We start from the raw sequence: 27,989 nt of genomic DNA on the forward strand, positions 1-27,989 counted from the left end.
ACGACAAAAGGATGTTGAGCAATCTGGTTGACCGTTGGGGTTTTGTTCGACAATTCCCCGGATAATTGCCTAAATAGATCTGAGACATCAACGACTCGAGCCGTCTAGAGTCTAACACTTTTTTTAAGTTTAGCTTGATATGGCGATCATCGACGATCCATACACTCTTTCCGAAAAGTAATTGCGCCACCCCCAGTGGAAATTGATGTCGCATTCTCTCAAGTGTGAATTTCGCATTTCCCAAAAAATAAGGTTGAGCGACTATGAAGGCTTCGTTTCACATTCTAATAAATGCATAGACAAGTGTCGCAATAGAGAACATCTATAATATGGCAAAGTTTGCATCGACCTGTAATGAGATGCAGACTTTGCCATATTATAGGAGCACATCCACAAACCTTTGTTATTATCCGACTAGATGACTACTGGATTTCCCACCAGCACTACCACACGACTTGACCATCCCTATAAGAACAGAAAACAAAAATATGTTTTTCTTCTGCTATAAATTCAGGGAACACAAATATATCCAAAATTTATACTACTATCCAAATCAGAGAAGAAAAAAACAAATAATACTAATAAGTTTTTAAAAGCTGGAAAAGTTCCATCGACAATGCCAATGACAAGGTAGGCGTGAACAACCTCGACGCATCCGTGCATGCTCCATAGATGCTCTCTATTGCGACACTTGTCTAAGCATCTATTACAATGCGAAACGAAGCCTTCATAGTTGACACGTACGCTGCTATTGATTTGTAGTGAAATATCCGTTTGTTGCAAGAAGAATTATTGACACGGACCGACTCCAAAATCCGTGTACGAAAATAATCTCTTGAAGAGAAATGAGGAAGAATCGAAAGGATTTAAAAATGATCGGGCTTTTAGGTGTTCGTCGAAGATGCTCGAGAAAGTGATATTGTAAAGGCAGAATATGTCTTCAAAAGGGGTGAAAAGTTAAAAAGATGGAACAAAAGTCAATGTTGATTCTTGATACTATTCGGTCTTTTAACCTAGCGGCGTAAGGTGGATGGTGGTCAAATATAAGAAAAACTTGGGTCATAATGTTGGGTCAAATGAAGAGAGATATCCGGTCAATATTGTTTGTCAATCGATTTAATTGGTGTCGTAGCAACGCCGGAAAACCTACAACATGATTTGTCATAGTCGCTCAACTTTATTTTTGGGAAATGCCGGAATGAGCTTTTTGGCACAACTGCCGCTCTTTGAAACCAGTGGTTTACAGACTGAGAACTCCTGAGCCCCGAGGAGGGAGATATGGTACAGTGCTCCAACAAGCAATGTCGCGGACAGTTAAAATTGATGTCGTTGACCAATCAAGATTGATGTCGTTCGCTGGTCAAAATCAATTTCGCGTTTTCAGAAATGGAAGTCGTATTTTTAGAAACCATGTCGCGTGCTTTTGAAAAACGATGTCGTATCACCATGATTTCTTGGCATTCAAAAGTATAAATGAAAGACCTTAAGCTCAGGCGAATACGTAGGAAGATATACGCATTTATATCCTCGGCATTCAATGTACTTAGCAACATTTTCATGCGTATGATTGGGTGCATTGTCCATAACTATATAATGACCTTTCATATGCGGATGTTTGTCCATTTCATCTAGAGTCATTTTTAAGAAACTGATATAGTGACCTGTTACAGTTCCTGAGCTTATGTATCCTCCGGCCTTTCTCTTCTTCGCAGGTCTTGGCTTTTTTACACCAACCGCAATCAAACCTGCGGCAGAGATAGCGCCCAATATAGACGTTGTGTTTGCTCTCGTTGTAGGTCGAGTAACAATAGCACGCGTACCTTTTTTGGACCAAGCTCTTGACCGTTTCATGTTGACATCAAAAGCAGACTCGTCAAGAAACACGCAATTCGTCAGAAAATTCATGTCTGTATTTTCCCATTTTACGAACCCAATTGCATCGCTCCTCAATCTTTGTTGGACTGTTTCTTTCGATAGAATGAAAGTCAGCTTTCTTTCAACGAAAGATTGCATTCGCTTCTCATGAAATTATAAACCGTGCTACGTGAAACTTTAAAATCATTGAATCTGTTCAATAAATGCTCAGTCACTTCAACGACAGCAGTAGAGGGATTGGCATCAATGAAGTTGATAACAGCCGTTTTATGCTCTTCGCTCAAGATACACTTACGACCAACTTGTTTACAAGTCTCAAAAATGCTATCAGGACACATGTTGTACTTCTTAGCCCATCTCTGTGCAGTTCGAATATGAATTCCCATCTACTTCGCTGCAGCTGATGCGCTCATACACTTCTCAATCTTCAGATCGAAAAATCGAACCTTATCCTGAATGGTATAGCGCACATAATCACGTTTTATGTTGGCCTCCTTCATACGTATATCTTCATCTTTGGCTTTTCCATCAACATTGAGTAAGCCGGTGAAGATTCACTAGAGGTCGCATTCCCCAAACATTCACTATGAGTTGCAAGTGCCTCAACAACAAATTCATCCTGATCAACGATGTACTCCATAGGCTCAGGACCGCCTTTCTCATCAACGTCATTTCCATGCCCATCTTCAAATAAAAAAATTGTAAAGAATTGAAACATACCCAGAAGAAGAGAAGGTCTTTCATTTATACTTTTGAATGCCAAGAAATCATGGTGATACGACATCGTTTTTCAAAAGCACGCGACATGGTTTCTAAAAATACGACTTCCATTTCTGAAAACGCGAAATTGATTTTGACCAGCGAACGACATCAATCTTGATTGGTCAACGACATCAATTTTAACTGTCCGCGACATTGCTTGTTGGAAGCACTGTACAATGCATATTTTGAGCTAAAGAGCCTGCCGCCTATGACGATCTCATCGTCTAATATACGAAGGCTGAGCTAAAGCGCAGGTTTGCTAATCTTCCGTTTGATGCAATGTAATTTTTCTTTACGGTAGTAATTACATTGAACTTGTAAATATTGATGGATCTAGTACTGTTTTCGTACAAAAGTGCTAATACCACTCAAGCAGCTGATGACACAAGTCTGTGTCATGTGTTTCATTGTAAAGTTATTAAACTGACTTACCTTCCACATGTCAATGCAATGAAGTCTAAAGAATCACCGTATGTCTTTGGTTGAGGCAGCGCTGCCGTATTACAGATAAGATTTGTCATTACGTCTACGGATGATGCATCCTGCCATAGATCAGCAGAAATATCATAGCATCTCTACCAGCGGATAGATCGCAGCTGGCAAATAAAGCCTATGCCGTACATTTACTACTACAAAAAGTTAGATGAAAATAAGCATGGCGTGTACTTCTTCTGCATCACTCAGCATCATGTTGTGGCAATGTTACTAGGATAGATTTGTTCGGTCACTTCATTGACGATAGATACGAATAAATTTTTGCACTCTTCTAATCGCTTCGTTGCATATAATACGTAGGATGCAGGTTTTTAAAGGAATACGATACAAGCGTACATCAAAGCAAACTTCATCATTATATAAACCTCCAGATGATGCTTTGCCTGTTAGTCCTAGGTCCATTTTTCACGCACAATACCCGCTATCCAGGTTGCAACCTGAGAGCATCCCGCTTGTCCTTTACCATACGCCAGAATACTCAAAGTGCTTTGAGAACTTTTTGTTGGCAATTGTATTTCATGAATACTTGTTCTGCATGTAGAATCATCCGTCCATGCTAAATGTGAATTTAAGTAGCACGAGTCAACCATAAAATTCATTGTCACAGAAACTGTAAACCGCTTCGCGGTGTTAAGTGATATAAGCACTCGGACTGATCAAACGTGCACAGAGCGAGCGCGAGATTTCTAGATAACCAAATTATTTCACCGTCGTATATTAAGTGTTCGTCGCATGCACGTATGTTAAATTTTAATAACTAACTTCATACCAGTTAACTTCTGTTGTCGTCCCCAGAGAATGGGTGTTCGAGAACTCTATTATTTCAGCATATATCCCCAATTACTACAACGTAATTTACAGAAAAGAAGTAAGCTTTCATCTAGCATTCCTAAGTAACGATTGAATATGAGGAAATCAATCATCGACTCCCTAGCACTGTACTTAGATGCCCGTCTCTCGGAAAATGCCTTTCGTTTCCCGATTTGTCTTTAGATGTACTCATTAGAGTTTTTGCCATGTCCTACAGTGATGCGATCATAGACGGTGGTTGCCCGAAAAGTCAAAAATAAGCAGCTGCACTTTGAATTTTAAGAAAATATTACAAGAAATATCTACTACAGTTGCTGCGCGAGTCTGGGGATCCTATGTAAATGATGGAAGATTCTCGACCGCTTCGGACAAAGACGCCAAAAATGCAAGCTGTTCGATAAAGTTACATTCCAATACACTTGATAGGGTAGCTATGAATCTCCGGGACTTGGGGATCACTACACTCTCGAAAAGGCTGCATGGATACACGGAAAATGTGCTACGGCAGCGGGCTCGCGGGAGAAGTTAAGCGCATTAAGGCGTAACAAAAACAATGTGCCCAAAAGTATGACATATTTGGATTGCAAAACGCGTCTCAAGGTGCACAACTTTCTATCCCTTTTATTTCTCGATTTCTCCTTTGCTTTTTTCCCTCCCCGTGGCCTGGTGCTTCTAGTTTTCTTCATTTGCAGACTAGACATGTCCAAAAGAGATTCAAGTGCGCTTTATGCAGAGCTTGTGTCTGTACCTCGTAGCACGACGTCCAAAGATCCTTTTACAAGCAGCGAGTACCACGATCTGGCTTGTTTGAAGCAGTGGCTGCAATCGCTTCTTGAGGTTCAGCTACCTACGACGGATCTTGCTGTCAGCCTGAAGGACGGAGTGTTTCTTTGCACGTTAGTAACATATGATCACATGTCCCTGCAGTGTTGTTACTTTGGGCTGCAACGTGTCCCAAGGAACACCAAACTAACAAATGCTACAAAGGGTAATGAATAGGTTGAAACCAGGCTCAATCCAAGATATACAATATGATTGCAGCACCGAAGCTTGGGTAAATAGCAGAAATCTGCAGGAAGATGTGGCTGACTGAAAAGGCTAGGCTAGAAACATTCAGCAATTCTTGAATGCCGCCCAACAGGTTCGTATAAATCAAGGGTTAAATATTTCTTTCAGGGCATCTGAGTAAACGGACGATAGGCGGGCTTGGCAGATTCTCAAGTCTTTGGCGTACCTGATCTTCTTGATGGCCGTGACATTGGAAAGGTTTGCTTCGCCCGAAATCTATCACGTTATTAAGGTCTTAACTTATCGTACTACTATCCAGGTGGCCGAGACGTTGCTAACACTGCGTCATCTTTACGACTCTGAGAGAGACAGTCATCCAAGCATTCTGGCGGAGCAGCAGCAAGCACATTCGGCTGCATTGCACAAGAAGGAACACAATATCCCTGATCACAAAAATGTATACAACACTGCAAGTGAAAAGGGTCTTGAACAAGGATGTAAATTTGACAGAGCAAGGAGAATAACTGTGTATGGTAAGAGGGAGGAGTCTACATGCAAGTTTGGTTGTGTATTAAAGGAGCATCTATCTCTTTCCATCATCTTAAATAGACAAAGATACAACTCCAGACCCCATGATGGATTCTGGTTGCATTCTTCACAGCGCGCAGACAGGATACCGTATCAGCGAGGATAGCGAACAGCTGGCATGGGATGATATGCAATCTAAATATATGAAGCAAAAAAGCAAGAGAAACACAATCGCCTTGACTTCGACTTACAGCAACTCAACAGCATCTACAACGGAACTCAGCATTGACAGTCTACAATCACGCCAGAGCATTGTGTTTACTGAAGACAAATCATCAGTGTCACCATCATCGCAGATAGACGTAATCTCTTGTTCATTCAACAATGACTTTGAAGCAAACAATGAAGTACGAAAGCAGAAGCGATATGCCCAAAATCACCGCAATTCGTCTCCAAGCACTTTTAATCAAAATGCCAATCAACCCGAGCGTCCCGAAAAAACATACAACTCAACATCTCGCCTAGCTCGTCTTCCTCATTTCTCGTTCCGCAAAAAAGCTCCAGTACGACAAAAGATACCATTTCACATGAGATATCAGGAGTGGACAGAGAAAAACACTCAAAAGGAAATCGCAAAAAGGGGTGCCAACCAGGAATCTCCCTTTGAGAACGATGTCCGATACCAAAGCAATAATATTAACACGGATCACTTGGAATCCAGCCAGCGACGGAGAATGAGCACGATGTTCGATGCAGAATCTTTCCACCCTTCTGCATCTTCCCCAGTATGTAGCACGACAGCAGCGTTGAGCGAGCTTGCAGTAAGAGATCCCGGCGAAGTACAGGAAACTACGCACAAAATGCAAAGCGATGATTTTTATATGTGCGGGCAATTGGACTTGGATGAACAAACTGCGTTGAATAGCAAAGATCTGCCCTCGCCCGGTCTTAACGTGCCAGGATACGTACCTCGGCGGAAATCCACTGGAACGTTCGAAATATCCAGCAAAAGCAAACTCAGCACTGGAGACAATGGCGAACGTCTGGAGCTACTGGATGAACAAGGCGCAGTTGTAGCACGCTATGTACGGTATATTGCTCTGTTCATATCGAGTCTTCATATATTGACCATGTTATGTATTCTAGAAACTTGGCAATGTGATTGGAAAAGGCCAATTTGGAACTGTCTACAGGTATATTTCTTTCTCGCATAGCACCATTTTACGTTACTGATCAATTAACTTTTGTCTGTAAAATTCAGAGCTCTTAATTTAAAGACAGGTCAGATAGTGGCTATCAAAAGGATCAAGCTGGAAACATCGTTATCCAACCAGATTGATGAAGTGATGGTAAGACGAAAGTTTCAAATCGTACCGATCCATTCAACTTTAGACACCAAAATCCCTTCTCTAGCAAGAAGCACAATTGCTTAGCTCCCTGTCGCACCGGAATATCGTCAGATATGAAGGATTTATCCGAGAAAATGAATGCATCAACTTTATCCTTGAATACGTTGAAAACGGCTCGTTGCTAAACACCCTTCGAGCTTTTGGAAGTTTCCCGGAAAGCCTCGTGGCGAACTACTCTTATAGGATACTGCAGGGACTTGCCTATCTTCACGACAAAGATGTTGTACACTGTGATCTGAAAGCAGCGAACATCCTGACAACAAAGCTTGGAGACGTGAAACTTTCAGATTTTGGCGTTTCGATGAACCTACGGCTCACAGATGATCCTTCCGATTTCGTTGCTGGCACACCTAACTGGAGTAAGCAGAAATCGAGCGGCTAATAAGATTAAGAGGACGTTGTGACTAATGCATCGGAACGATAGTGGCACCAGAGGTGATTGAGCTTAAGGGAGCATGCACTAAATCAGATATATGGTACTTGAAACAACTCGGACTATACATTGGCCAATTTGGCTGACGCTTTGTAGGTCTCTCGGCTGCACTGTTATTGAATTACTTACCGGAAAACCTCCCTACGCTGATCTAATCGCCATGACGACATTGTGGAAAGTAGTGGTTGACGAGCATCCACCAATTCCAGAAAATATTTCACTGGTATTACATTTTTGTAACATCTTAGCGCGGATATTAGCCTTAACTGATACCTATAAGTAGCATTTGAATGATTTCCTTTTGCAATGCTTCCAAAAGGAGCCCGCGAATCGGCCTTCTGCTGAACGACTTTTACAACACCCTTGGATAACGACTAATATTCACGAAAACGACCACAATGAAATGCCATACAAGCATTTAGAAAGCAATGACATGCGCCGTCCGCCTTCATCGTCTATACCAAGAAGCTTCCAATATATACCAGCCTCGATTCCAGAGCACTGTAACGAAGAAGATCAAGAAGAAATCGAGTCTCCTCTCGAACCCGATACACGCCCTGCGAACCGAAGGAGTCTTCTTATGGACAAATTTACAGAACGACAGGCGAAGACAATGTCAAGAACAACAATGCAGGATCATTGCTTTGTAAAAGGCTCGTTTGCGAAAGGTAAATATACTATCAAGATAGAAATTTTGCGATACTAACATGTATAAAATCAAGCCGCTGTTAACTGCAAGGCATGCCGCCTTCCTATCAAGCGCAACGCTCTTGTCTGCAGAGGTAGATAGCGGAGATCGCATGTCAACCAGCACCTATCATGTTAACACAATTGCTCTAGACTGTGGACTGATATGTCACGACAAATGCAAAACAATGACGAGCTGCATCTCATCCCAGGTAGCATGGGCAGCAAGAGAAAGAATAATACTTTACTAACTCACGCCGTATTTGCCATCCACATAGAATAAGGAAACAGATCAACTCTCCCAACAATCGAATGAAGTCCAATCTGTCAAGAGTGAACAAGATATCTTTGATGATTTGTCACCCGTATCTGAAAGAGCGCCGCGACCCATGTCTTCAATGTCAACGCAGTTGCGTGAGCGAACGAGAAAATTATCCAAAGTATTTTCAAGTGGAAACAGCAGTCAGCAGCGTCGTCCGCACAGCACACGCAGTTACGACACGTTGCGATTCATGAGTCAGCGACATCAGTTCTCCGTAGCAGAAGGAAAAGATATTATACAAGTACCAGATTTAGACAAGGAAATCTGCAACAGTGCATCTGCCGGGTACGTTGAAGCTTCCAAATCTGTTCAACAACGCCGCAAGAAAGGCAAACGCCCAGCCAATAACTCGGACGAATGTGTTATTTCCTGACATTGAAGAAAGGCAGCTATAATGTAATTTACCATGTTAACTACATTCTCCATTAATACAGCCATCATCTGAAAAAAAAGAAGGCTTCTCTTCTACTCTAATCAGTACTGTTCAAACTCCAAAAAACGTAATAAAAAAGATGCGTTCCCGAGTATAAACGGCGAATAAACAATCGTGCGCACGATGTCTTTATTACTGAAGGTGATATCATGCATATTCAATCACATTTGAATGCGGAGAGGATGAAAAAAAAAAAAAAGAGGAAAAGAGGTCCTCGTGAAATCTACAGTTTGCTCCTCTGATCCAAGACTTTCTGTCGTAATTCTGCGGGTGATAACCGTTGCACCGCACTGTCACAGTTGCAATATCCGTAATAAATGGGACTATGTACGGCGGCGTTGAAGGTTGCAGGAGGAGGACAGGGTGGGAATGCTGGTGTGAATGCGGGGTGCACTTTGGACGGGTCCACGGCTGCCCCGTACGGAGACGTTCCTGCTGGACGTGCGGGCCAGTTTGCTAACGCTGGATTGCCTGCAGTCAAATGGGTATACATGGTCGGTGATCTGGGAAAGAGAGAAGGCGCTTACCAAATCTCATTTACAAATGCCGCCCTATGCGAAAAGGTCGGTCGTGCGACTTTTTTCTCATGGATCATATGTAACCCAGGAGAGTTGCTGATCTACCGGGCAACATACGATATGCCCTAATTTCTCGTGCAATATCAATGGATCAGTTTGTAAGCATGATATAGTAAACGTTCATTTATGCATGGGCATTTGCGGACCACACGGACGATAAGCCAAACGAAGATGGTAGAAATGCAAGTGCTGGGGTCCAAAAACGGCGCGAACTGCATCAGCCCGCCGCTTTCCCGAGCGAGTGAAAGATCGGTTGTCTGTTCCCAATCCCATATCTTTGAAAAATGTCTACGAGAAAGAAAGTCTTGCTCAAGGTAAAATATCATGTATCGGAAATGCACGCTATATGCAAGTGTCTAACACCTCGCGCAAGGTTATTATCCTCGGTGACAGCGGGTACGTTACCCATTCCATCGTTCAGATTGACAATGTTGTTCTAATCCTGCATGCAGTGTCGGCAAGACTTCGTTGATGAACCAGTACGTGAACAAAAAGTTCAGCAGTCAATACAAGGCGACCATTGGCGCAGACTTTTTGACAAAGGAAGTCATGGTCGATGACAAACTTGTCACCATGCAGGTAAGGGAACTTCCCACTGTGTCCGATAAGCGAGAGCGGTTCCACCAAAAGTCAGTGCTAATGTATGTATTACACAGATTTGGGATACTGCGGGTCAGGAACGGTTCCAGTCTCTAGGTGTCGCCTTCTATCGCGGTGCCGACTGCTGTGTACTGGTGTACGATGTGAACAACAACAAGAGCTACGAGTCGCTAGGTATTCTTTGAAATAGATAATGGCATTCGGCAAGACTCACGATCTCACAATGCGTATTGTTAAGGCCAGTGGCACGATGAATTCCTAGTCCAAGCATCACCGAGAGATCCGGATAACTTCCCCTTTGTCGTACTAGGCAACAAGATTGACGTTGATGAATCCAAGCGAATGGTAAATTTCCAGATTGTATCAGAGGGATCGATGATGATAACACCTCTCTCATCCATTTTAAAATAGGTATCACAAAAGCGAGCAATGGCCTTTTGCCAAGCAAAGGGCAATATCCCGTAAGACTATCTTGCCTTTATCTTTATCACTTTCTGCAAGAAAAATTAATATGTTTTTGTCTCAGATATTTCGAGACATCTGCAAAAGAAGCAATCAATGTAGAACAGGCTTTCCAAACGATCGCAAAGAACGCCTTGCAGCAAGAAACTGACGTCGAACTGTAAGTGAAGTAAACTAAGTCAACATCGTAACTTTTCAGTACTAACTTCGTTGCGTGAAATTACAGTTACAGGCAAGAAGCTACTCATGGACAAACTTCACACAGCATTGCTAACCTTCTTTTAAAAATCACAGTGACATGAGCGATCCTATCCGTATCGATAGCGATAATTCCAAAGAATTCAGTGGTTGCGCATGCTAAAGCATTTATTTTAGCTACATTTACTTTGGACTATGGGAACACATTGCAAAATATAAAGAAACAAGATTTCCTTAGTCATAGAAACGTTCGTGCCGTGATGGTGGGATTGGTTGAGAACCTTCTGCAGCAAAGGTCATCAATTCGGGATCACTGTTCGATGTAATATTAGAAACGATGTGGATCATTAGTAATTTTTTCAATGCAACGTACCTCTGTAATTCGCGAGTGACTGCAGCGAGATCCAGGCCAAGGTAGCTGGCGATAAAATCACCAATATCTGTATTTTCGTGGCTGCCATGCAGTTCCTCTGTGCCAGGTCCATACGCGTACAAGTTGACATCCACGGCCGTATGTCCGTGGGTTGTCCACTATGTACGTAATTGAGTATATAGAAAAGCAATCTATGGAGTTCGGAAAATACTCACGCCGATCAATGCTCTGCGGCTCACCATGTCGGCCAAGATGTAGCCGAAATCATCGACACTGTCCTCACCAGCCTTCCACGATAATAGTCTCTCAATCTCCTCCTCAGTAGCATCCTCAATTCCGAGACCATTCTCTATAATGACCTTAGACAAAAAGTCTGCCGAAGCAATGTTTTCTTGATGAGCAGTGTTCCATGCTTGTGCCAAAACTTCGGTCGAGTTGCGCACTCGACTAATTACAATAGGGTTCCTAGAAACCGGAGCGAGTCAGCAATTGTTTACTTATTTGATGATTGAGATATACCATTTGTATTCAGGATAGTCTTCGCCGACTTGGCGACCAACAGTAAGACCTCCTGTTTCGTGGTCGCTCGTGGAGATAACCACGGTGTTTGGATGAGACTTTGCAAACTCCAAAACCGCCTCCGCAGTTTGATGATATTCCCAAATATCGTGGACATGAGCAGCAGGATCATTGCTTAGTAACATATTTCAGTATATTTATGCGCATGGTTTGAAAACAAAAGGGACTCTTACCTGTGCGCAGCCATATCTATTCTGCTACCTTCTATCATGAGGAAGAATCCCCTGTCGGCATCCTTGGAAGCCTTATTTAGGATCGAAAGCGCCTTTGTAGTCATTTCGCGCAGAGATGGTTGGCGCTTATCGTTGCGGTCGATTTCATAAGACATGTGCTATTTGATCATTGTTAGTCTATGTTAGAATGGAACAGCCCTTAGCTCGATGCAGCTGGGAGCTAACTCACACTCGGTGCAAAAAGGCCAGCCAGTGGCAGGGAGACAGAGTCATCCAAGGTATCAAAATCTTGTTTGGAACGGATAAAACTCCAGCCAAAGTCTCTAGCGCCGTCGGACAAGAGATCACGTTGATCCGTGCGACAGCTGCCTTCTGTCAAGTTACTCAAAAATTCGCATTCACCTCCGCCAAACATCAAATCAACTACACGGCCAAGCGGGTTGTATCCAAGCTGCTGCTCCGCGATTTGGTTCTCCTTGTCACGATGGTCGACGTGAGCAGAGAAGGCACCAGGTGTTGCGTGGGTGATACGTGAAGTCACGACGAGACCGGTGATCATGTCGTGTTGCAGCTTTGCAGCCTCGAGGACGGTACCACATGGCGATTTATCAGGGTACACTTTGCATAGACTTAGCCAATGATATATCTTCATGCGAGGCAAAATTTGCATATTCTTTACCTCCGATGGCGCCGTTGTAACTCTTGTGGGCACATGAAAATGCCGTGGCGCCAGCCGCGCTATCCGTTACCAAGCTCGATGAGCTTTGCGTCCGACTGTGTCCAACGTGGATATTGTCCAGGGGCAACAGTGATTTCGGAGGCAGGTTGAGCCGCCAGCCATGGTATTGTCGCGCATACGTCTCCGAGGCAGGTCCGAATCCGTCGCTGATCATCATGATAACGTTGCGCTTTGCTAAGGTACAAACCATATAAGTTCATTCCCTGTCAACTTGTCTATCAAGAGAAATAAGCATAAATACCCGGCTTTTGATCTGTGAATAGGACGACCGCAGCCCCCACAAGAGCGATTCCGGCAAGGCAAGCCAGGACAGCGGTGCCGATTCGGAAGAGCTTTATGTTCTAGTATACGGAACGTAGCGGGTTAAAGAATGACACGTACTTCATTACACTGCCAGTGACGTATTTTCTTACCGGTGATCGTCTCGCTTCACGTACGTCCCGCGCTTCTTCGGGATTCTGAGGGATTGCACTGTAGTTGGAAATGCTTGAAACCATAGGGAACAAGAGCGACACACTCCGTTGCTATGGAGTCCGATTCTTAAAACCAATGCTCGATTCTCAAGGTCGTACAAAGTGGACCTTTTACGGTCTTTAGATAAAATAGGGAGTCTTGTTGCAGGTAGCAAGCCAGAATGTTGGCATGCTCATCGACGGTAGGATACAGTTTGTTTGTTTTTCTTTGTATGAAGTTTATTCAGCGATGGACACCTGGGTCCATCGGTCCCAAAGGGAATCAAAACAAAAGAGAGCAGAGAGGAACTACAGGTTAACGTGAAACCAGGTTAGTTGGCCTTGGCAACGCGAAGTGAGGCGCGATAATATACATGACTTTTAGATTTGATCCTTTGGAGCTGATTTTATTATGGAAACGAGAAATGAGAAAAAATGTTAATAACGCAAAGATAAACGTTACTCACTTCGCTGCTACAAAAAAAATGTTGAATGTTTAGGAAAGGATGAGAGTGACAAAATAAAGGGTGGGTTCATTGCAATACAAAGGATTTGCTGAATAGAGTTGCAGGGGCGAACTCTAAAGTATTTGCGGAGGGTGGTATCAATTGTCAAAAATGTAACGCCAGTGGGCTTTCCATATGACCGTGATCGTGCAAGCAACGATGTGAGACCATGTAAGGCTGAACGAAGACGAGACCTTGTAGTGAATGATGCTGGAATGCTAGTGACTTGGAATTGATCCTTTGAGCTGATTTATTTACGGAATCGGCTAAAATGGATAAGTCAAATCTATACAAGAAGTGGGATATTGTACTTCTCTGTTTAGATGATTGGGTTGAACCAATAGGAAAGGATAGAAAGAAAAAGGAAGATCCAGATGGGTGTGAAATATTTATGCTGCTATTGCTAAAAGAAATTGAGGGAACTACGGCATCTCCAGAGTGCTCAAATCATTAAGTCACTCAACTTCGACTATTTCGTTTCAATGCGAACTTGTAAAATGTCGCGGGGGACAAGAGTATGTGGATTTTCTAAAAATTGGCGGCAAACATGAGACCATAGTTCAGACTTCAAGCAGCATGAAAGCGGGAAGTGTTCTGGGGACTCCGGCTGGTGACAGAACGGGCATTGTAGCGAGGGAAAACGATGGGGCATAAGTTGGTGCAGACGTTGTCTGCAAGGTAGCTTTCCATGTAACTGTCGGTATAGAATGTTTCTTGTATGATGCGGAATTGTCAGCCGCCAGAAATCCTTCCAGGTTGTAGTGGATCCTCGAGTATAAGAGTTTGGGCAAGTCTCGCCATGGACGAAGACTGCGCCTAAATTCCTTACGGACGATGCTTGTTAGATCTAGACCGCCGCGTGTCAGAGGATCGACCAGATTTTCCGTTGATGAGAACACCGGATTGACCAATAGTCTCTTAAAGGAATAAGTTGCCAGGTGTGATCAATCACAGCGACAGAAAATTCTTGGATTCACTGTCGATAGGACATGCGTTCATTGCGATATTTAAGCCGCAAACGGCGAGTATCAAGATCAAGGACGTAGGCTTGGTGAACTGGAACAGAGAGCCAGGATGGCGCCTAATGATAAAGCGGAGGCGAGGATATTCTTTAGTGATATATGATATAGCAAATTGGTTCATTTTGATCTTTGAACTGGTTTTACCCCACGTTCAAATTTTTCTAATAGTGAACGGTCAGACAGAAGGTCCTTGGAATGAAAAGTTCGCAGATTGTTGCTTTCCGCGAACGTGTCCATCGCGATCCACTTAAGATTTGGATATTCGATAATTAGGTTTTTGATGTGGGTATAGTTTGTCGTTAAGCCCGCAAAGTCGATTGTGACTAGACATATGGGGTTGTCCGTAGTCTTTTGAACGCTTCAATAGGTCTGAAAAGAATCATGTTAATCCTCCACTAAAAGTATTGTATTCTGGAGCCATTTTGAAATCACATGCGCTCAATGTTGCCATGTAAACAAATACACCTTATTCATCGATAAGCTTTTGACTTTGTACAGCGATGTAAAAATTATGAAACACTTTGGACTGTTAGATCCAGTTTCCGCAGATGATTGAAGGAAAGAGAAAGGCTTTACGCATGCAAAAACTCGCCAAACGCCAAAATGCCCTTTCTGTTCTTTTGAACGTGATGAAAAAAATACAATCGAGTGATCATGAGTTACTGTCGTTCAATACTCCATAAGTGATGGGCTCATTCACTTCTTCTTCTTTTCTGTTAAACAGCCCAGACCAGTATTTAAGTTTGCGGCTATCGGGGAAGAGCACTCCGCCGTCATCCACTAAGTCCTGATCCTTTTTAGGATCATACATCTCGTTCGTAAACTCGTCCTTGTATGTGTTGAAGTAGTCCCAGATGCTGTATGTCTTGTCCTGTGGATGGTTGAGTGTGCGCTCCGCTTCGCAGTTGAATAGGAATGTGCCAAATTGGCAAGAATAGACGTGATAGTGAAGTTCTACCAGCATCCGTTCGTTGAATTCGAATCGCGTGGGATATTGTAGCAGTAGTTGGTATACACAATCAAGAAATTGGTGGAACACGGGACTTGTTTCTCGTTGATAATAGTTGGATTTATAAAACTTATTTTGCATATCCTTGATCGTGTTGGTAGCCGCATTGCCTGTATGTACAAGATTCACAAAATACTTCTCGTTCGAGAGATGCCCACAGCGGTCAGCAAATTTGTGTCCAAAAGATATCCATTCTTTCTCGATGAGAATCTGAAAACCTCGGAAAGTTCTGTAGAAAGGGTCCAAGCAAAGCTCGCTGAGCGAAACAAGTTGCGCCGTGCGGTCCCAGCCGTCGGAACAGTGAACAAGTACGTGTGAATTATATACATGCACATTTTTCACGATCGTTTGCGTGCCCTCCAGCAAAGTTGCAATGTGTCGCAGCCAATTTGAACGCTGAAGTCCTAGCCGACTAATTTGCCCACCAGTATCGGCACCTTGCATCGCTGCAGACCAAAAAATCGGGTTCAACGATCTAGTCTCCTAACCGATATTGGAATTTCTTTCGTACCTTCGCACATTTTGGCAAGACTATCTCTCATGACGTGGATGTTATCAATTGCAATATACGTCTTCTTGCAATTACGATAGTTCTCCATATTCTCCGTTCCAGCGCCTCGTGCAACATTGCTCACTGCATTTGCCATGGGCCGTGCGTCCACGATTAGATTTGCCGCAGTAGATCCATAAACAACTTGTCCTTCTGGAATCACGGGCACATTGGATGCAAATGCTGCTTCTATCAGTTTCTCATCTTGGATCGATCTTGCCTGTTTGAATCCGACCATAGGCTGGCTACTCCTCGTGATGGTGGCCTGCAACTTTCTTGTTAATTGGGTCCTCGTAAAATATCCATGCATAATGTACCTTGTTGTACCAATGCAAGTACGACAAAACGGGTATACGTGCTTTGCTTCGATATTTGGCAGCGTAATTCAAAACATTGTCACTTATCTTGGAAGGTACCACCAGTGTACGAGGATACGTTGGGGAGTACTGTTACGATATGCAAGTATTTCACTGTCAAAGGATGTCTCCCTTCTGTAAACATTCCGGTGCTCTTTACGTACCGTGTAGTCGCGGTTAATTGTTGTAAATCGCCAGCTGTCTGATTTGACTCCAACGCCCATGCGTTCGTATTCTTGCAATGGATCATATATTTTCCAGCCGTCATTTGCTGTGAATGGCTTTTCGGGCTGATAGCTGTAAGCATAAAGTTGTTCCGTGGAGCCTTTAGGCAATTTTGTAAGCATACTGTGTATGATATTTCTGGATGTAAAGTACACTTACTGACGCATGTCAAGTTTTGTATGCTTTCAAAAACATCCTGTGCTTCGCCTTCCTTCAGCATTGATAACGTGATAATGAGAAAATCACGACATTTGATAAAGAGAGGATGACGTCCAGTTTGGAGTGATGGCGGTCGTCGTTCGACTGTGTGCAGGATAGGATATGGTATCTATGCAAAATGTTGGGAGACTATTAACAATATAGCTTTTGTCGCTATTTTCTTGTATAAAGTATACCCATAGTTCACCGTCCGGATGGTTGAATATTATATTGTGCACCGTCAAGTGAAGAGTGCCTGTAAGTATCTCTTTTCCCTTTTCGAGCTGAACGTCTAAGACCTGTGGTTTTATCAGGTGAGTGAACGACATTACGGTCTTGCCTCTCCTTGAAACACAATGTGCTTTTGTACCTGAGTAATTTTCAGCAAATCAATCCGACTTTGATTCATTCTCGGAAATGAAGAACCTCACAGTAACGTCTTGAAGATGCTCCGTTTGCCTGGTTCAGTGAAGACTGGGTTGTGTGAGAGCGACAAAGCAGTTGGACTTCGTCACTTTGAACATGCAACTGTGCTGCCCTTATTGTAACCCCGCCCCATTGGGCAGTTCAGGACCGCTTGATCTGCGAGAGTTTGATAATGCAATATTTGAAGAGCTTGTTAAAGAAATGATCCTTAAAACAGTATTTAAACCCTGAGCAGATTTTTTATATAAATATCTAAACGAACAGCTACAATCTCTTATATAGATGAACAAAAACGTTCCTCTCAGTAATCTGTCGACACCAGCTCTCAAAAGATAATATTAAGACGAATAGCTATTCCTTGCTCATGTAGTATCGAGAATTTTGAAGTTTGAGTTCATATTCAGAAGCAGGCTTGAAAAGTGAACTCTGGCTTTAAGGATGATATGCTGTGCGCAATACTAACAAAGCTGCTACGATACAAAGAAACGGCAGGAGAATCATGAAACTAGTATGTCAATCTACTCCTACAGTCTCGAAACAGAGGATCTCCTTAATGTACCCTCTAGCCAATTCAAAATTGCAGCTTTTAGAGCAAATAAAGCTTGATTCAATGCTTTATCTTGCAAAGTGACTAGCACGTAGAGCAACTACTGCAGCACTGATGCCATGAAGTCGGTTCGTAAAAAATGTCCATTTTCCGTGGCTTAGTGCTAGGTGCTATTTTGTTGGATGCAAGAGGAAAATTTTGTACGCTCTCTTCTTTTCAAACTCGGTTTCGACATGGAGAACTCTGAAGGCAAATTCGTTGACCTCTACGTCCCCCGCAAGTGGCAAGTATCCAATGCGTTGTATGTGAAAAATACGGCTGTTCGGTTTTTAACAGAGGAGAAAATTATACAGCTCTGCTACCAACCGCCTCATCACTGCCAAGGACCACGCCTCTGTCCAAATCAACGTTGGCGATGTTGACGCCGAGGGCCGCCTTACCAACACCTTCAGCACCTACGCTCTCTGCGGTTTTGTCCGTCGCGAAGCCGAGGCTGATGACTCCCTCAACCGCTTGGCCCAGGAAGACGGCTGTAAGTGTTTTAAATCACAAGGTGGCAAAAGTTACCTCAAACGCTGACTTTAATTTTTTAGACTTGAAGAACGTCTTCTCCTACCAGCAATAAGTCAATTTGATGAGTTACAATAAAAAGTTCTTGTCAATTTGTGAATAGCAGACAATGGTTTGACGGAAATATCGAATGCAGATGATGCATGTGTCGTGCCTGGAAAACACGTCTCAGAAGATCGTGACACTTACTGTTATCATCTACGGACACGATGCTGGAAACGTTTCAGATGAAAAGGACAGAGAAGTATGTATATAGCTTTCTGGATGATCCATGCGAAGGTTGCTGGTTGCACCTGTCCTAGCGCATGCTTAGTTGGCACAAAGCAAAATCAGCAAATGGCTAAATATTTGTGCGTTTCAATTGTTGCGCACAGACCTCTTGCCGTGTTTGCAAGGGTTTTTCTTTCACGTTTCCATGGAAAATCTCCTCAGGCGGATTTGCCAAGAGGGAATAGCGGACCGAGATGCTGAGACATAGCTGAAACCGATCGCCTAGAGATAAGTGAGTTTCTCGTATAAAAAGGATACAGGAGAATGTTAGGAATATGGTGTCTTTCTTTCTCTTTCCATCTTGGAAGAATGAAGCTGCATATCGGCTCTTTGATTGCTGCTGTTGGTGCACTCGGCTTTTTCCAGCTTGCGAATGCACAGACCTTCTATGGTCTCAATTATGGTATCAATGAGAATAGTTGCCCTACTGTTGACTCCTTGAAGAGCGACTTCAATGTCCTCAAGCCCTACACCAACCGTGTGCGCACGTTTACCTTGTCGGTCTGCAACCAAGGTGACGACGCAAAGTAACGCGTAAAAATTAGTTTGAAGCTGACAAGTATTGCTTTCAACAGCTAGTCTAGCGCTTCAAGCTACCCAAGATCTCGGAATGCGCATTTATTTGGGCATGTGGATCGACAGACCTGACACTTTTGACAAGGAAATGAATGCTCTCAAGAATATTTTGGCAAACAATGATGTTAGTAACGTGGATGGTCTAATTGTTGGCTCTGAAGTGCTTTATCGCGGAGACACGGATCCGCAATCGCTTGCCAACTACATCAAGCAAGTTAAAGAGCTGGTTGCTCCCCATGGAATCAAGGTAGCCACCGCCGATGTATATTACAAGTTTCCAAGTGTCGTCGTGGAACAGCTTGACTTTTTGATGATGTAAGTTATTATATTTCTACAAAGCGAGACGCATCCTAAAAGCTGCTTTTGCTTATCCACCGTATGTTCACTGTAGGAATGCATTCCCTTACTGGGAAGGAGTCACCATCGACAACGCCGCAGACACTCTAATGTCTCACTACGATCAAGTCGTCGGTGTATCCCAGGGTAAACCTGTCAAAATTTCCGAGACAGGATGGCCTTCTGATGGAGGCAACTTTGAAAGCTCCGTCGCTGCTGTCCAAAACGAGAACAAGTATTTGCACGACGTATTGTGCAAAGCCAAACAGCGACACATTGACGTCCTTTACTTCTCTGCCTTTGATGAACCTTACCGCGGAGGTGTCGAAGGCCACTTTGGCGTCTTAGGTTCCGATAGAAAACCCAAGCCAGGCATTACCATAGAGTCAGGTTGTTAAATAAAAGCAATGTAGTATATATTTTTTCTACGTCTTTCTGGGTCTTTCTATCTGTACAGTGGTGTGAATGTGGAAGAATCATTGTTCTTTCTGTTGCGGTTGAGGTGCACGAATCCATTCTTTTGGAAATTCCAACTTCTTCTTTGGCTGTGGTAAGTTGAGAGGTACATCGGCAAACGTATCCTTGGCATCCTAGAACCAAGTTCGTCAAGTTATGCTTCTCTTACATCGTTCCAATATCCATCGACTCACCTTTGCCTCCGTCAATAGCTTGTCCAGCAAGTCGCGCAGATACTTTTTGTTTTGTTTTCGAAGAGGGAATTTTTCGCTTGACAGGGTCAACTCGTCGGTGTTGACATTGTATCGCGGTCCACAAAGAAGTAAAAGTTTGTGTCGTTCGGTATCGTTCAATTTCAGGTCATTCACTTTGACAGAAAGAACAACTTTGCGTTCCACAGGATGTCCTTCACCCAAGTACGTGTGTGACTTGAACTTTAGGATTTGGTTTTCGGCCGGAGGCTCGAATGGTTTAGCAAAAGCTAAGGAACAAGACATATGTCAATGACGCTGCGATGTTCGCCGCTACAGTTTCTCGTGCAATAGCAGCTTACAGTTTAACTTTGGAAGTTCAAACTCGGTCTTTCGAAGGTACTGTCGAACGGTGCGAATATTTTCAAACAAGTCGTGACCGAGCGATGTCTGATCGTCGAAGTTGAACTTTTCCATGCTGTCAATGTCATATTTCCGCTGTGCTCTTCGTCGACCGCCCGATCGAGCAGCGTTGACAGCAGTGGTTGAGAAGGTTCGGCGGCCTGTTGCTCGGAACACAGCTAGGAAATGGCTGGCCATTCTGTCAACAGAAAAATAGTAGACAAAAAATGTTAAATTTGTGGCGACGGTTGCCTGCCCTGGTTTCAATTGCCGAAGCTGCCTACGATTAATTCCCAATGATCTTTCACTTACTTTCATAATTGAAAAATTTATCAAACTATCATACTAGGTATTATTACTGTTATTATCCCTAACATTATACGCAGAGTATTGTACTAGACACCAGTCGTCGATGTTTTGCCAATAATCAAGGGCAGCGCGGCTGGTTTCAAGCAATAAGAATTGTTGCCTTGCACATTATCGTGCAAAGTCTTATCTTGAGCAGTTGCTGACAAGACTTTCTCACTGGCGATGATACGCCCGGGATCACTCGAATAAGTAGTATCTATGGTTACAAGTACCTTGACCTGGAGTTCAAAGGCCACTTCGAACGTGCCTCGTGTCATTTCTGGAGTAGTCGCCCAAGCAGAATCCAGAGGCACTCGGAAGACCTGCGACAGGTCTATCTTTATGGTGCCAGGCAAGTAACGGAAAGCCGGATGGCTGTTATCTTTGGCCGCAGATTTGCCGTCTTTGGTAGCAATGTTCATATCCAAAGCAGAGTCTGCTGGAGACCTGTCATCGGTATCATTACAGGATATTTTGCCATCCAGGTCGGTTAGATCTACTGTCGACTTGGAGACTGACACAACACTGGTATCCACGAGTTCCCCTACGCTGTACGTCATGAAAACTTGACGAATGAGCTTGATATGCACAGTAGCTGAAGTGGCCAACATGCCATGTTGTTCAAGGTGAAGCACAAGCGGCACAGAAACACCTGGTTCAACAACCTGATGTTTAAGCTGTAGCGTGCAAGAGACATACGGAATACGTGACAGTCGCCCGGATTTCGAGCAATAGTACGCTAGCAGTCGAGTGATCCAGCTGTAAAGATGATCTTGTTCTTGTTCTCCCTCCAAATTTGTCATTGTATATTCTTTCTGAGTAGAAAGCAGCCAGCGGTCTAGACGTCTACTTGTAATCCAGGCAGACACTTGATGCGGCTGTTTATCGGGCAAGCACTCTGCTGCTGTATATGAAGGCGCGAAGGCAAGTGGGACTGCAATGTATTGCAAGAATATCCTATTCGGATCATCGCTCGCTGTGTATATCATGACGGCTACCGCTCTATACCTGATTTGAAAGTGTGGATGCTCGAACGATCCAGGTAGCGACCTCTTGTTAGATATGGTAATGGAAAAACGAACTCGGTGCAAAGTGTCGATATCCAAAGTGTAACGTGCATCATCTTGAATATTCATGATCTGCTCCTTCTCGGATGATTTCAAGCGCTCCGTTCCGTATTCCAGGTTCGAGGAAACAACTCGATGTACTTTGCGCTGGATCAGCTTATCCCGCTGTACTTTTGCTTCTACGTCCTTGTCCATTCCCGAAGATTGGGATTGCACCTCATCTATAACAAAGTATTTGGAGGCATTTTCGTACCAGCTTCTGCGATTGTTTTCCTTTTCTGCGCGTTTGTCGGTGGAGTTAGCAGCATTCTCATATATTATCGATCGATGAAAAGTCTCCTTTGTAGGCAGAAAGCTTAGTTGTTTGTTGATGCTACTACTCGGGTCCGTAATTTTTGATGTTGGACGTCGTACGATCTTGATGGCGGACGAAAGGAGCTTGACGTTCTTCTTGTAGTCGAAGAGACCGCCTTTCAGAGGCTGCCCTGGTTCATCACCGCAGACCTGGGCGATTCCATATATATACACTTGCGTACAAACGACCTGCACCTTTGTTGTCTCGGGAATCCCTGTCGTATCCACGTAGATACACCCATCCACTTGCTGACCGGCCGAAAGTTGTCGCGTGCTATGTCCTTCAATGGTCAAATCTAATTTCGGACCACTTTTTCTGACACCTGTCAATACAGAATGCTCCGTCGTTTTTCCTGAGCTCCATAAATGCTTATGCTGTTCTTCGTCTTCTTCTTGGTTTTCTTCGTCCAAACGAGCGTATGCTCTTGCTGAATCATCGACTTGCCGTTTTGCTACTTTAGAGTGTAGATAGTAAGCCATGGCGTGTTTTCATCAAGTAACTGTCTTTTGAAAACAAAAGGAATGTAAAAGGGATGAAACAAAAGGATTTCCCAGTTGTAATCTACCTTGTTTGTGAAAAGCAAAGAGGAGCTAACACATAAGCTTACGATCGCAGTAATGCTCCTTTTTGGTATGAGAGCATGCTAACAGACATGAATAAACAAAATATGAAAAAAGGGAGTAGGCCAATAGCAGACGTCGATCGGACGTGCTTTATTGCCCTTAAGAGGGTAGACTCCTTATTATAACCAACAGGTTGGTTCTATTTTCCCTTGCAGACAGATTACAGGCTTTAACGCAAATTTTACCATTATTTGGATGATTAACAAGATAAACAAGACACATATCTACAATGCTTGCATATTGGTTGCCTTTTTGTCTAGCGTGCTATAAAACGATGAGACATCAATGTATTGATCTGCTGCTGATGCCCCTTTTCACCATCGGTCCTGGGTCGCCCATTCCCCATACCCATCGAATACGCCCAGTATTGCTGTAAATATATTCGAATTGGTGGTGTAGGACGAGTTCGATGACTATCCAGCAATTAGAGATGAAGAATGCTAAGCTGGATGCCCATATCCGTATGAACGTGTTTTCGCCCAGGAATTCAAGCTGATATGCAAATTGCAGCCACAACCCCTATGGAATATGGACCCAACATCGGATTTCAATTCTCATTTCTTTGTAAAACCTGTCATTACGGTGTTACCTGGCTAGCAACCCACGCTAGAATCAGTGCCAACCCTTTCCATCGTAGTTGGATGGTAGTCGAGGGTAATATCAATGGAAATAGGCAGATATACCACATGAAATACTACAGTGTCTTCATCGTTATTTCAAGCATTTTTATAGAGTCTTATCGTCACATACCTGAGAGGTGCAAACCTTATTGAAGGTGACAAAGAGGAATGTTTGAATGAAGCATGCGAAAAAGATATCCTTTGCAAAAACAATGCCAGCGACGGCGACCAGTGCCAGCTGCGGCACGAATGCCAACAAGCCCATGATACGCCCAGCAATAGGAGCATCAAATCCAAGATACATCTGATAAAACCAAACAGAGAAATTATGCCGATGGTCCTTGCGCGTAACGTGATAGAGATACGTATGTTCCAGAAATTCATCGCCGTATATTCGGTACATACTTGCGGACAGGGCGAAAAACGTCAATCCGCTTACGAGACCGAAGAGGATTCGAGTCGGTGTAAAGAATAGCGCGCATTGTCGAAGCGTAGAGCGACATTTTTGCTTCAAAGTGAGTGACGGCGCAGGCTGCGATGGCGAATTTTCGTGAATCTCAAAGGTGCTGCCATTTTCAGGTAGATAGCGTTCCAACAAGTAGAGTCGTGTGCGTTGATAGGTCCATATAAAGTTGGTAAATTCAAAAGGGCTGCCGTACCGACTATCCAACAGCAGTAACAGTGGTGCTGCATAGATTATTGGGTAGATCTTGAAATGTACTGACAGACCAAACAACACACAAGCCTGGTAAAATCGGCGTGTAAGGAAAAGATATAGCGTTCCGAGTACCATGACTCCCAACAAAGATTCAGCGTTGCCGCGAGTCGAGATATTTGCCACCATTGGATTGATTAGCCACAATGCATCGAGCCACAATGCTTGACGTGTCGGCATACCCCGGAGCACAAGGATGCGATGTATGAGGTAGCCAACAACCAAGTCTGCTAGCGCAAAGAGGCATTTGCCGAACGATCGAAATAAATAAATATTAGGTGTAAGAATTATCGCCAAAAGTGGGGTGTATCTGTACGTCGCTCTGTCGTAAGGCGAAGCGCCTTGAGTGACATGTCGCGCGGCATCGGTGAAGACCACGTAGTCAACGTCGGTATATTTTACGGTTAGATTCGCATCCTGCCACTCGCCGTACAGCAAGAGTATGACGCGCAGCAGTGTAGCCAAGATGCAGAGGTTGGTAAAAGTGAATCGAGTCGAACTCATGCCAATGTCTTTGTCAGTGCCTGTAGGAGCATCTCCGTGCCTGTCCAGCGAAAGAGTTATGCAAAAACGGATCGAAATGTTAACGAGATGCAAAAGCAAATTACTCGGGAACTTCTTTGGTAGGCACCTTTCAAAGTTATGGTTTGGGAGAGCAAGAAGAAGCTTTTTTGGCTCACGGTTGCGTCGCTACGCGCTGAATAGAAATTTCGTGTGCAACGAGCAAAAGCAGGAATTTCGAAGTAGAGTTTTATGTTCAAAAATGCAAATACAAAGGTTCTAAATGAGTTCTTTAGTCCATAATGATCTTGTCAGAATTGCTAATGTATGTTGTGTTGTCCAGTCCTCCCTTCCAAAGCTCAGTATTCCACTTGGGATATACGCGCTTGTACAGGTTCATCAGTACAGTATCCTGCTGAGTGATAGGACCATCAAATATACACTTCATGTAGCCATGTGTACCCAGTGATTCTCGAATGTGACCCACACGGCCATATTTGGTCGTCAATTGTACAGGTTTGAAGTAATTGATATCCTCTGCAAACGGAAACGTGAGTAATGTAAGTTTGGAAAAACGAGAAGAAAAACTTGGAATTATTACCTGGGTTGAAGAACATGTATCGGATAACGGCAGAACGTTTGTGGATCTTGAATGGATGGCCGCTGAGGATAATACGTTTTGCAATGATTCTAGTTACATCTGTGTTGACGAATACACCTGTAGAGACCAGGATCGGTTCTAGAAACGTTTCCATTAGTATCCATTGCATAGATAAAAGAGCATTGTCAGCGGTTGACTCACCATTGACATTATCTGTTTCTTTGTAAAACATGCAAGGAACTTTGCCAAATACAACAGGACCATAGATGGTGGCAATGTAGGATTTGCCAATGTGTATGAAGCGCTCATACTTATGGACATGATTTGAGCTCTTGCTTGTATTTTGAGAATAGAGCGGCCGTACAGCGTACCGACGGAAACCGACATGAAGAACCATGGGATCCTGTCGAATGATACGAATCAGGATTCAAGTATTACCGAATTGAACTCTTGCAACGTGATTTTTCCTTTACCTTGGACTTTACGATATCTTCATAGGCATTGTCACGCTGTATCTGGAAATTAAGCAGTGACATTTTGTGCTCGTATTGAAGAAGACCAAAGACGATGTATGGTCGGTCCTTTTGGAAAGCGTCTACAATGTTTTACGTTAGATAAAAGACGCAGCAATTCAATTGCAAATAAAAGAAAGCGTACCATAGGCACCCTTCGGTACATCCTTAATCCAGAGTGTAATACGCGATCCAGGCTTTACGTTTCCAACAATAGCCTGGGTCAACACACGGCTCTTTGTGCGTTTAAAGTTTTCGAATTGGAAAATTCGTGCGTAATCCACTGGCAAGTTCTCGTAGGGATCCCAAGGAGAAGTTCTGAAGGACTGTAAACCACGATAACGAGCAAAACGGACTCGTGCCGGCTGATCCATGGGTGTATCGATTTCATCAGGAAACTCTGTGTGATCTTGATATTCCTTCTGTCGATTCTTCATGTATTCTTCGTATTGCCGCTGTTCTTCTTCAGGGTCCAATTCGTCTTCGTATTTGTCCTTGCTTTCGAGCTCTACTTCTTCGTATTCTTCATCGAATCGAGAAGAAGAACCAGCATCTGCAGGTTCGACCATGTCATCGTCTCCTCCGTCGACCGCCATATCCATCTCATCCTCATCATCATCCTCTTCACTGTAATCCTCGTCCTCAGAATCGACGATCCATGCGGCCTGATAGGTGGAAGTACCCTTTGGTACTCGTTTCACAGTTTTACCGTCTGCAGTCTTTGTATCATCGTCCATTTCTCTATCCATTGCACGCATACGTTCTACAGGATACTGTAAATCAAACCTGCATTGAGCTACAGTTCCATCTAAATTTACCTTCAGCTTCAGCCAATTCTTCTTCAGTAGGCCAAGTCTGCTCATTCTCCATAAAGTCTGGTTCGTTTTCAGCAACCAGATCATCTTGTTCTTCGTTGGGGGTATCTATGACCTGCACATCCTCTTCCATATCATTCATTCTTTCTCCAAGCAAAGGAGCAGAGGTAATCTATCCTCACATACTGTGAGTCTTCTCTGTAAACTTTATCAGACTACACTGGAATTTACCTGTTCGAGCTGAAAATCACCAAAGTTTTGTAAATGCACTAATCTGTTTGCATTGAAAGGGTTGCCACGAGCATATCCAGTAACTTTCAAAGTGCCAACGTCCTAGTCAAATTTGAATTTAACTTTCTGAGTTCTCAACAATCGTCAATTGGGGGAAAAAAGCAACTTACTCCATTGGTAGGGACATAATCAACTTCATCGGCAAGCATGTAAGGGTGGGAGTCTCGCCATGCGAGTGGCTTTGGTCGCTGTGCTGTCAAGAATCGAAGTACATTCATCGATTCTGTATCGTTATCAAGGGAAAACAAATGCTCTTCTTCAGGAAAGAATTGCTGGGTGAAGGCAATAAGCGATTTCTTCACGCTGGCTTGCATCTTGGGAGCGACTCTGTCCATATGCTGTGTAGATATCGTATTGTCAGCAAGGATCTTTTTTTAAACCACGTTGTTCATCTGGGGGTATTTGATGTATATACCTGTACGACGGGTGCAACAGTGACTAGTCCCTGATTGAGGACACCGAGCAGGCAGTTGATACCGAATTGATCTACTTCGACATCGGCAGACATCAAGAGGATAGCCATATCGGCGACCTTGAAAGCATCCAAAACATCAATAAAGTTACGTCGAAGCGGTAAAAGCCGGAGCTTTTGCTTGAATCGTTCAACATTGAGTGTGGATGGCTCATCTGGATTCACAGGCGGTTCCTGTCCGAGAGACTGATACAAGGCTGCGATAGCCGTTGCTGCATCCGTATCGGGACAAAGCGATAAAACAGGCACAATTTTTGGTGCACCGTGACGTCCTTCAAATAATCGATTGACTCGCATAAGTTCCTGTCGCTTCTTTTGCTGCTCCATTTTGGCTGCATGTCGACGATCGTTCTTGTTAAGGATCTTGCCGCCGCCCTGCTTTATAGACGCTCGGTTGACTTTGCCTTTGGATTTTTCCTTTAAAGCACCTTTGGTTGCATGTCGTGATTTAAAGGGTTTGTTGGACTGATGCAGCTTTCCTGGCCTGTGCCTGTGCTCCATTTCCAGGACGTT

The 27,989-nt window shown here is 43.6% G+C and overlaps 12 protein-coding genes across 12 annotated transcripts; 4 read left to right on the forward strand and 8 right to left on the reverse strand.

Moving 5' to 3' along the window:
* Positions 1 to 4,641: 4,641 nt before the first annotated feature.
* VTP01DRAFT_753 (uncharacterized protein) lies at positions 4,642 to 8,702 on the forward strand (the record flags this gene model as incomplete). The annotated part of the gene is made up of 15 exons (XM_069386551.1): positions 4,642 to 4,838; positions 4,930 to 4,996; positions 5,045 to 5,083; positions 5,143 to 5,208; positions 5,270 to 5,483; positions 5,560 to 6,563; positions 6,625 to 6,671; positions 6,740 to 6,827; positions 6,892 to 7,246; positions 7,312 to 7,363; positions 7,417 to 7,543; positions 7,604 to 7,988; positions 8,043 to 8,102; positions 8,161 to 8,219; positions 8,286 to 8,702. The coding sequence occupies 15 exons, from the start codon at positions 4,642 to 4,644 to the stop codon at positions 8,700 to 8,702; spliced, it is 3,177 nt and encodes a 1,058-aa protein (XP_069245173.1).
* A 283-nt stretch (positions 8,703 to 8,985) lies between these two features.
* On the reverse strand, positions 8,986 to 9,255 carry VTP01DRAFT_754 (uncharacterized protein; the record flags this gene model as incomplete). The annotated part of the gene is made up of 1 exon (XM_069386562.1): positions 8,986 to 9,255. One exon carries the CDS (start codon positions 9,253 to 9,255, stop codon positions 8,986 to 8,988), a length of 270 nt encoding a protein of 89 aa, XP_069245174.1.
* A 369-nt stretch (positions 9,256 to 9,624) lies between these two features.
* On the forward strand, positions 9,625 to 10,704 carry VTP01DRAFT_755 (uncharacterized protein; the record flags this gene model as incomplete). Its single annotated transcript, XM_069386573.1, has 8 exons — positions 9,625 to 9,654; positions 9,714 to 9,736; positions 9,793 to 9,919; positions 9,997 to 10,114; positions 10,179 to 10,285; positions 10,352 to 10,401; positions 10,467 to 10,562; positions 10,629 to 10,704. The coding sequence occupies 8 exons, from the start codon at positions 9,625 to 9,627 to the stop codon at positions 10,702 to 10,704; spliced, it is 627 nt and encodes a 208-aa protein (XP_069245175.1).
* A 130-nt stretch (positions 10,705 to 10,834) lies between these two features.
* Positions 10,835 to 12,961, reverse strand: VTP01DRAFT_756 (uncharacterized protein; the record flags this gene model as incomplete). The annotated part of the gene is made up of 9 exons (XM_069386584.1): positions 10,835 to 10,913; positions 10,974 to 11,131; positions 11,189 to 11,438; positions 11,493 to 11,666; positions 11,726 to 11,883; positions 11,955 to 12,343; positions 12,405 to 12,638; positions 12,706 to 12,805; positions 12,878 to 12,961. 9 exons carry the CDS (start codon positions 12,959 to 12,961, stop codon positions 10,835 to 10,837), a joined length of 1,626 nt encoding a protein of 541 aa, XP_069245176.1.
* A 1,021-nt stretch (positions 12,962 to 13,982) lies between these two features.
* VTP01DRAFT_757 (uncharacterized protein) lies at positions 13,983 to 14,565 on the reverse strand (the record flags this gene model as incomplete). The annotated part of the gene is made up of 2 exons (XM_069386595.1): positions 13,983 to 14,339; positions 14,416 to 14,565. 2 exons carry the CDS (start codon positions 14,563 to 14,565, stop codon positions 13,983 to 13,985), a joined length of 507 nt encoding a protein of 168 aa, XP_069245177.1.
* Positions 14,566 to 15,096: 531 nt separating this feature from the next.
* VTP01DRAFT_758 (uncharacterized protein) lies at positions 15,097 to 17,191 on the reverse strand (the record flags this gene model as incomplete). The annotated part of the gene is made up of 7 exons (XM_069386606.1): positions 15,097 to 15,899; positions 15,965 to 16,268; positions 16,321 to 16,449; positions 16,524 to 16,684; positions 16,744 to 16,912; positions 16,980 to 17,081; positions 17,153 to 17,191. The coding sequence occupies 7 exons, from the start codon at positions 17,189 to 17,191 to the stop codon at positions 15,097 to 15,099; spliced, it is 1,707 nt and encodes a 568-aa protein (XP_069245178.1).
* A 746-nt stretch (positions 17,192 to 17,937) lies between these two features.
* VTP01DRAFT_759 (40S ribosomal eS21 domain-containing protein) lies at positions 17,938 to 18,380 on the forward strand (the record flags this gene model as incomplete). The annotated part of the gene is made up of 3 exons (XM_069386617.1): positions 17,938 to 18,038; positions 18,109 to 18,287; positions 18,349 to 18,380. 3 exons carry the CDS (start codon positions 17,938 to 17,940, stop codon positions 18,378 to 18,380), a joined length of 312 nt encoding a protein of 103 aa, XP_069245179.1.
* Positions 18,381 to 18,904: 524 nt separating this feature from the next.
* On the forward strand, positions 18,905 to 19,905 carry VTP01DRAFT_760 (uncharacterized protein; the record flags this gene model as incomplete). The annotated part of the gene is made up of 3 exons (XM_069386629.1): positions 18,905 to 19,109; positions 19,171 to 19,486; positions 19,563 to 19,905. 3 exons carry the CDS (start codon positions 18,905 to 18,907, stop codon positions 19,903 to 19,905), a joined length of 864 nt encoding a protein of 287 aa, XP_069245180.1.
* A 78-nt stretch (positions 19,906 to 19,983) lies between these two features.
* Positions 19,984 to 20,754, reverse strand: VTP01DRAFT_761 (mitochondrial 37S ribosomal protein mS35; the record flags this gene model as incomplete). Its single annotated transcript, XM_069386640.1, has 3 exons — positions 19,984 to 20,097; positions 20,158 to 20,444; positions 20,517 to 20,754. 3 exons carry the CDS (start codon positions 20,752 to 20,754, stop codon positions 19,984 to 19,986), a joined length of 639 nt encoding a protein of 212 aa, XP_069245181.1.
* Positions 20,755 to 20,951: 197 nt separating this feature from the next.
* VTP01DRAFT_762 (uncharacterized protein) lies at positions 20,952 to 22,805 on the reverse strand (the record flags this gene model as incomplete). Its single annotated transcript, XM_069386651.1, has 1 exon — positions 20,952 to 22,805. The coding sequence occupies one exon, from the start codon at positions 22,803 to 22,805 to the stop codon at positions 20,952 to 20,954; it is 1,854 nt and encodes a 617-aa protein (XP_069245182.1).
* A 426-nt stretch (positions 22,806 to 23,231) lies between these two features.
* Positions 23,232 to 24,788, reverse strand: VTP01DRAFT_763 (uncharacterized protein; the record flags this gene model as incomplete). Its single annotated transcript, XM_069386662.1, has 3 exons — positions 23,232 to 23,468; positions 23,539 to 23,643; positions 23,700 to 24,788. The coding sequence occupies 3 exons, from the start codon at positions 24,786 to 24,788 to the stop codon at positions 23,232 to 23,234; spliced, it is 1,431 nt and encodes a 476-aa protein (XP_069245183.1).
* Positions 24,789 to 25,077: 289 nt separating this feature from the next.
* VTP01DRAFT_764 (uncharacterized protein) lies at positions 25,078 to 27,977 on the reverse strand (the record flags this gene model as incomplete). Its single annotated transcript, XM_069386673.1, has 9 exons — positions 25,078 to 25,322; positions 25,387 to 25,524; positions 25,588 to 25,789; positions 25,860 to 25,981; positions 26,044 to 26,661; positions 26,717 to 26,885; positions 26,945 to 27,046; positions 27,115 to 27,342; positions 27,420 to 27,977. The coding sequence occupies 9 exons, from the start codon at positions 27,975 to 27,977 to the stop codon at positions 25,078 to 25,080; spliced, it is 2,382 nt and encodes a 793-aa protein (XP_069245184.1).
* Positions 27,978 to 27,989: the final 12 nt, after the last annotated feature.

The sequence above is a fragment of the Rhizomucor pusillus genome (genome assembly GCF_041956525.1).
Source record: "Rhizomucor pusillus strain CBS 183.67 unplaced genomic scaffold VTP01scaffold_1, whole genome shotgun sequence".
Taxonomy (NCBI): Eukaryota; Fungi; Mucoromycota; class Mucoromycetes; order Mucorales; family Lichtheimiaceae; genus Rhizomucor; species Rhizomucor pusillus.